Here is an 8,743-nt window from a genome sequence, read left to right on the forward strand (position 1 = left end):
TCTCCCTTTGGAGTGGACTTTGAGATTTGTAACTTTCTAGATCTTTTTTATGCCCAAACATACACACTACACACTGACTAAAATTAAAAAAGTGAAAAAGCATAATAGGACCCCTTTAATCAGATATGTCCATTGGTGTCATTAGTCTATGCATATGCAAGTTTCATGTAATCATTATTCAGTAATCACAACACATTGTATACAAAAAACACCTGTGTGGTGTACTAAATAAATAAGACTGCTCCATTGTACAGCTGTTTTTGTAGTATATAGTAGTATATGTAGACCATAGTTTGAAATGTTTAAAAGCAATGTACGTGATTTTTTTCCTGTTAGCAAGTTTCTATCTTTTTCCAAATTTGTCGTGCTGATAGTTTGGTATATATTTTAGTAAGGGTTTTGTGCTTGTTACTGATTACCCCACAATAAGAAACATTTTCATGTTCTTAAAATTGACCTTATATAGTAATTTAGTAATAAAGTATTTTTGGGAGGTTCACTTCATGCGGTGCTCAAGACCTCTCGATGTAACCTTTGGCCGGTGCTCGTGTGTTTGCTAACTGACTGTTCTTTCCTTGTTCATACATGAACTAACCATGTTTTTAAAAGGTGCATCATTGAACGTGTATTAAGAGTGGACATTGTCAACAGTTTATTTTGTATGGATAAATGCTGGACTCATGGATGTTTTTTTTTTTCTGCACTAAAAGTTAAAAGTTTAACTTATCAATTAATTGTTTTTAAAAGAATTAATATATATTGACACAATTTATATTTGTCTACAAACCTAATGTAATTTAAGCACAAGCCATTAATAATAAAATAATTTGATTTGATTTAAGCAACATAGAGTAATACAAATTCAATTAATTTGTTAATCAAAACACACACACGCACACACACACACACACACACATATATATACATGTTTCTCTTGGACACCAACCATTGTAGGCTATGTAATGAGTCATTTGGTTTAATCATCAAAACACAACAGAATGGTGTCCTTACAATTTGGTAATTTTAGTGATTAGTTGATTGAATCAAATTATTCAAGATACATGTTTTAAATTGCTCTTTTGAATGAAGTGGTACAGTACTGTAATGTACAGCTTCACTTACAACATCGTCTACTGCTAAAGTTCTTTAGTAAATTCTTTCCATGAATATGGTGCACTTTTTTTTTAAACATTAGTGGCATTATCTTTCACATAAATTGCATGAGAACTTTTGAAGATAAACTGCTATCTACCATAATACATTTATTTGACTGTCAGCCTTTTCTGAAGGTTAAGCACTGTCCATTTATTAAAAAAGTTCCAGGCCCTATTTTGTACCATATTTGTGGAAAGTGGCGGTTAGATGAGCACATGCAGGGCAGTAACATCTAGGCTGCCACCGACTCAACATGTAATGCTTGGTGTCCTTTAACTCTTCAACTCACTACTACTTTTTCTGACACCCTTTATCTCTTGTTATTCTGTTTTATCTGTCTTTCTCTCCCTATGCACCTCTATATCAGGAGCCTCAAACTACTGTTATCCAAAATCCCACTGATGGAAACAAGGTATTAAGTGATTGATGAGGATTGAGTGTTATTGAAATTTTAAGATTAAAAGGGGTATTGTGAGTTTGAACTTATTGTCTATGTAGTGCATCTGATGCATGCTGTCTGTTATCACAGAGATAATTCAGTTTGTAAAGACTGTTTGATATCAGTTTGATATAACCTAGCAACCAAGAGGGATGGAATGTTTAAAATCAGAAACGTTAAGCTTGCTGCATGAATTTTTGTATGAATTCTGGATAATTGACCCCATAAAAAGAAAAATCTCTCATTTATTTACCCTGATGTCATTCTTTTGCAGAACACAAAATGAAGATATTTTGAAAAATGTAAACAGTTTTTAAACCATATAGGAAAGTCAGTAAGGTCCAAATTTGTCTAGAAGTATTGAATATTAATCTTTTATTTATTTATTTTTATTTTTATTTTACAAAATAATAGCATCAACAGTGTGATTTATGAAATGTAGTTTGATCTTGATTTAACTTACAATTACGGACAAGCACAATCTGACTACAATAAAATCACATACCAAAAAATTGTACTTTAAAAAAAGATTTTTACTGAATACATTGAGTAATATTCACAGTGCAGGGTGGGAAAATTAAGTGAACCCTTGATTTAGTAACTTAAGATCTTCCTTTAGCATTAAAACCCCACACACTTTTCACACTGGGCACACTTACGGCATTTCAATATGGTCGACCGTCACTCAATGCCTTCATTGCAATTTTGAGAAGACCAACTCTGCAATCAATGCAGAAATCCAAAGAGTTCAAAAATGTATTCTTGCCACTATACCCCAATACTGGAGCGATGCAATGTATCTTGCTTAGACTACTAGAAATAATGCCTGGTTGCAAGTACTGTTTCCCCCCTAAAATATAACATAAAATATAAATATAAATAGGGCTGGGCAATATGGCCAAAAAAATCACAATATAATTTTTCATATCAATCGATATCGATAATTATTGCAATACATTTCATATCTTTATTTCTCTCAAGTTTAAAAGCAGATATAAAGGCAAGTGAAAGTTGTAGAAGCCAGACCATTAATTGTGGTTTTAAACTACTCTTTGTGACAAACACTTCACGTTTTTGAATTCTTTATACTTTTCTTGTCATTTTTCTTTAACAAAATAACATAATTTTTTTAGTTTCTGCATTGATATTGTTTCAAATCATAAAAGTGTTTGCAGTGTTGCCTGACTGCACATTTGACAGTAGCTTGAGTTAACAGTAGTAGTAGCTTGAGTTAGGATGCAGATGTAAATTTATGTTCATTATCACAAATAGTAACATCTGTATTGTAACAACCTCATTTTTGTACGGTGAAATTGAATTTTTCTAATTGTTTGTGTTTTATTAAAATTAACCGTTGGTCTTCCATAGTAGCATACATTTACTGTAGATCATATAATAACCACAGTTAAAACCACACATATAGCACCTCAATACCATGGTAAAATGTAACTATGGTTTCTAGGTATCTGTGTAAAAAACAGTAGTGTAAATATATTTAGTATAAATACACAAATGCTAATCAGCTTAATGACAAAAACATACTGTAATTATTCCATTGCTCCTTTAATACATTTAATAGGCCTACATATCTACATGTATTAATTTAATAAAATTCGATATCAGTATCCCACATTTCTGCCACAATACCATGGTGCAGTTGTTACATGGTGCAGTGAGTAAATCCATGGTAAATTATGACGATTTGTTAAGAAATAGAACACCACATGATGTCGAAGTGTTATAATCTTATACTTTTCTGGGTCAATCATCACATTAACAGAATTTCTATCCTATCCAGAACAACATTGATATAATGGATCTAGTCAATTAAACTGCAATGTGAAATAAGGTTTTGAACCTTCTGGAAAAAGGTGGTTTGCTGGCCAAACTAGTGTTTATCTAAACCATAGCACCTCTATCAATACATGGAGGTCAGTTAACCACTTCATATCACAGGCTGGTTTCAGTTTCTTTTTACAGCAGGGGGGTTAACATTTCTGGCTGTTTTTAATTATCATTTAACTTGAGCCTATGTAAAATTCAAATTATTAGTAAGATACTATTTAAATTATTTGTTTGCATGTATTTTTGTTCTTTTTCAGGAATCATCAGAGAGTGCCAACACCACTATTGAAGATGAAGACATTAAAGGTACCGTTGAACCTAACACAGACTTCAATTGTACAATGTTGCATAAGGCTACGTCCACATGAAGCCAGAGCTTTCCCTATCCGATCTTTTTTTTCCGCTCTTCTCAAGAAATATCTGCGTCCACACGAAACCGACACAAAACGATGTAGTATACATGCCAGATCAGCATGTGGCGCTGTAATTCTGCCACAGAGATACACTAAAACTGGAGAAGAATACCTGGACTATACGCATAAACCTTACATTTACATAAATACATTTATTAATCTCTGTTAATGGTAGTTAATAAAAAGACAATCGTTCAGTGTTTGTTCATGTTTTTGTTGCTGTTACGTGACGTAGCGGTGTCTGACTAGGGGTGAGACGTGGGCTGATGACGTCATCGTTTCAGAAAATATACTGCATTCGCTGCATTTTCAGATTTATGCACTCTGGGACCCGGTTTCAAAAAATATCGGTTCCACTCACCCAAAACACCGGATCCGTCTGGACGAAATGCCTATACGATACAAAACTTATGCATATACAGCTAAACGCGTCTCCGTGTGGACGGGGCCTAAGTTGGTACTCTGTGGTCCAGCCCGTTGTTGCTTTACATTTACATTTATATTCAGCATAGCCTGAAACATAGCCTGATTCAGGCCTAAAGTACCCCCCCCCCATACATCCCACCAATTTTTAGATTATTGGTCAATAATTATGGGTTTTCAGTTGCCAATTCTTAAAGTATTACTCTCACTAAATAAATAGGTTGAATGCAGCCTTTGGCTGTACTAATGAACTGTGTCATGTGCTAAAAGTGGAAACATACAGAATGAACATCGTTGGTCACCTGTTTCCTACATGTGCACTTTATTATTAGTTTGGCTCACTGTACCAAAATTGGAGGTCACAGTTGGTGAATATCTGTTGAGATGAAACTTTTTATTTTAAGCTTTCTTCTGACATGCCTGCTAACTTTCTGTTCTTATTTTTTGCTGTTATGAGCTTTGAAGGTAGAACAATGATTTTGTCTCTTTAATGCAACTGTGTGATTTTGTGTAATTATGTGTAGATTAGGTTGTGTAACATAAATGCGGGTGACAGTAACAGTTTGTGTGTGTGCATTTGTGCCATGGTTTTTAATGGCATTTAATGTGATTTTAATTTTTTTTTATTATTATTTTGATTCTTAACATCAAGTTGTATAAGGTTGAATCTCATTACACCTGTTAATAACTTGTCATATTTTAAAAGTATTTTAATACCCCATATTTTGTTTGCTTAAAGAAACCTATTTGTACAGTAGGATCTTTTGTATATAAACATCCCACTAACAATTCCTAATCTCTCTCTCTATCTATCTATCTATCTATCTCTCTCTCTCTGTCTCTCTCTCTATATATATATATATATATATATATTGCTTAGATGCACTACAAAAATTGTGCAATTTATGCTAATTAAATAAAAATTATGCAATTATGAAAATTAAATACCAAAATTATGCAATTGGTTCTGGTTTATCTTCCGAATCGAACTCTATAATGTCAAACCCGTAAAGAAGGTTTTCCGGGGTGTTTTGTACATTTCAATAAAAGGCACCAATAGAACTCATAACATAAGTCTGCAAAGTGTGAAAGATGATGAAAAGGGAGATATTTCTGTGCCATTTGCCTTTCCTTTTTCTGTTTCATTCATGTCTTTGTTTTCAGGGGATGTCCTGCAAACAATATGTAAATCTGTTATTCACCTGATGTCATTTCTACTCATTTTATCATTTTCCTCCCCTTTTCAACAACATTACCCTTGCTTTTTACCCTCTCACTATCAATCCATGTCTTCATTTATTTGCTTTCCTGTCCACCAATCTTTCCACACATTCATTCATCTGTCTGTCCATCCATATATCTATCCATCCACTCATCCTGTCCTTGATGTTCTTCCCACATAAATATACCCTCCAAATGCCACATTTACTAGAATCAGTATACCACATGCCTACCGCGTCTCCTAGAATGTACAAATGCGAACAATCTCATTCCCAGCAGTCTTGTTCTTCCACTTCCTCCTCTGTCTCATCCTGCTGGTACCTCCCAAACATGTGGCCTGAAGAAATCTGCTGTAACTGCATTCTCAAAGCCCTCCTGGCACTCTACCTGCTTGTTTTCCTATTTGCCTTTTTGGCATTCCTCTACGTCAGCTCAACAGCCGATTGTGGCCAGTGCATTAATCCCAAGGCTGCTCCCAAACGGTCTCAGCTAATCCAGAGCCACATCACCATTCAGTGTAAGTGACAGCGGAGGGAGACAGGAAGTCATTGCAGTTTTAAAATGGTGTACACCGATAGCTGAACCAATAGATATGATTGCAAATGAGTAAAAATGACTTGATGTATATACTTTTTTCCCCTGGGATTTACAGACACAAGACCTCAGCTGCTGTTAGTTATGCCAAGTAATATCTTATTTTTAGATGCTGGATCTGGCTTTCTACTCAAAGCCGTAACAGAATTTGATGTTGTGTGACTCAGTCAGAAACTTTTTAAGGTGAATTTATGTCAATTTTTGTCAGGTCATATATATCCAGAAGAATATATACTGTAAAAGTGATTCAGAGATCAAGGTTTAGCTATACATGCAGCTCCAAAAATGGTGCAATACAAGTTTCCATAAGGGAATTTTTTTGTACATTCATTTTCTATATAGAGATATTGTTTTGTCTTCATCAATTTTTTTTTTTTAAATGCCTGGGGAGAAAATAAATAAAAAAATTACTTTTGGAACCAAATCTGCTGAAAACATGGGTGATCACTGCACTCTATATTTATGGAATGAGATTTCTTTGTGGATGAGCCTACCCAACATTATACAACAGAACCAAGCAAACAATGGTCACCTGTTGTGGTGGTTGCTGGTCACGACAAAAACTTAAAGGGGTAGTCCACCCAAAAATGTAAATTCTATCCTCATTTACTCAACCTAATGTTGTTCCAGATATGTGTGAATTACTTTCTTTGTTTTCCCTTGATGTCCATTGTATTTTTGTCCACACAATGGAAGTCAGTGAGAACCTAAATGGTTTGGTTACTCAAAATATCTTCTTTCACATTCCACAGAAGAAAGAAATGCATATGTTTGGAACAACATGAGGTTGAGTAAATTATGATAGAATTTTCATTTTTGGATAGACTATCACTTTAACATAACAGATTAAAACCTGCCATTGACAGTGTTCTACACAGCTCCCCAAGATGCTGTATTGTTGGTCAATAGTAAGCATTCTGCTCTTTGGCTTAACTTTATTGGTGGGCTGCAGACACCATGACTATTGAACCACTGACCACAAATGGAATGTATTACCACTAAACAAGACATTTAATTTTGACAATGTATCAGGTTTAAAAAAAAAAGTAATACATAATGTATCATATTGTGACTAACCAAAATCAGTTACAATCACATTATCTATCTTGTTTACAATCAATTACAGTATATGCCTGAACTGCCATTGGATGTCTGAGCATTGTGTTGCTCTTTCTTCTCATTTGCATCAGTCGAATCACCACCTCTCACTGAAATCAAATGACTTTCAGTTGCTCTGAAAATCATTGAGCAAGCCTTGCCATGAGAAAGATAAAAATTGACACTGGTTGGACACAGTGAGTATATATTTAAACAAGATTTCCAGACTCTAAAGCAATACCATTCTCTTTGTCTTATTTCGAGTTTGAAAAGATAGTGTGTGTGTGTATGTGTGTGTGTGTGTGTGTGTGTGTGTGTGTGTGTGTGTGTGTGTATTTGGTGCTGTTATTTTGTCACTGTCACCAAAGCACTGAAGCATCATTGCAAACATATGGGGTTGTTTCTCATTTTGATTGTAAAGTGTCCCTTGAGGTGCTGGTGGAATAAGACATTTAAGGCTATTGTGATGCATTAGTGCCCTCTAGTGGCAATAAAATATAATTGCACAGTATAAAAAAAATAGTAAACTCAAAGATGCTTCATGTCGGAGAGCACAATTTTACAGTCTAACTGGAATACAGGCTTTTTCTGTTTAACTTACAAGATCTATAATAACTATCTATCCTTTAGCATTTCCATTCAATGGCAGTTGTTAGGCTGAAACAAGACCCCACAGAAAACTACCATCTTTTCTCATGGGTGATTGTTTGTGTACTCTAGAGCTGCATGAAAATGATGCCAATGCTGATGGCTGATGGCACCACAAGAGCACATAATCCCAAACCATTCACTAGCACCTGTCTTGAGCTATGAACGGAAACAGACAGGGCAAAATAGTCATATTTTTTTGTTTTTAAGAGCCCTATAAAAATCAGGCACTGTAAAAAAAAAAATGAAATATTTGTGATTCCCTTTCATGGGAACTTCGAACTGCGTCCTCTAGGGGTCGCTATGGGGAACGCCTCGTCGTGACCCGTGTCTGAAGCATACATTGAAAAAACACCAACTCGTTGGCCGGCGACAGCCATGACGTCACTACCGGTGCGACTATAGTATAAATAGGCGCCGGGAGCACACATCATTCTCTTCTTCGTCTTCATTGACTGTTTTGTTTGAAGCGTGCATTTCTGTGGTAAGAGCGATCTCTATTCATCTCATTATGGCGAGCACTAGCAAAGCGTTTAAGGATGTGTGCATCCGTGTTGACGTTGTTTAACATCTGATGACACACGATCTATGCGTTATTTGTTTGGGCGAAGAGTACGCACGCGATGCCTCCGAGGGGGCAATTGGCGTGCACTGCAAACGTTTTTTCCAAGGGAAAAAGCTCCGCTCTCGTTTGTCTCTCTTTTCGAGGAAAGAGGGGCAGCCATCTGCTTCCCCGCGGCTCAGGACCCACCGCTGCTGAGGCACGGAGGAGAATGAGCTCGTGGGGATCTCAGGTGGACCTGGCCGATGAGTTTAAAGAGGGGCTTTCCCTCTCGCGCTCGTCAGCTGTGGACGAGAGTGAGCCGCTGGAGGATGAGGTTATTTCATTAACATTGTCTGATTCAGG

The 8,743-nt window shown here is 35.8% G+C and overlaps 1 protein-coding gene across 1 annotated transcript in view; it reads left to right on the forward strand.

Annotated features, from left to right (window-relative positions):
* Positions 1-8,743, forward strand: part of LOC107677049 (calcium/calmodulin-dependent protein kinase type II delta 1 chain-like) — a 92,831-nt gene that overhangs the window by 65,094 nt on the left and 18,994 nt on the right. The window contains exons 14-15 of the mRNA XM_016471843.1: positions 1,523-1,567; positions 3,697-3,745. Of these exons, the coding sequence (XP_016327329.1) occupies positions 1,523-1,567; positions 3,697-3,745 (94 nt within the window). The remainder of the gene's footprint in view (positions 1-1,522; positions 1,568-3,696; positions 3,746-8,743) is intronic.

This window comes from Sinocyclocheilus anshuiensis, unplaced genomic scaffold (assembly GCF_001515605.1).
Source record: "Sinocyclocheilus anshuiensis isolate Anshui unplaced genomic scaffold, SAMN03320099.WGS_v1.1 scaffold1589, whole genome shotgun sequence".
Classification (NCBI taxonomy): Eukaryota; Metazoa; Chordata; class Actinopteri; order Cypriniformes; family Cyprinidae; genus Sinocyclocheilus; species Sinocyclocheilus anshuiensis.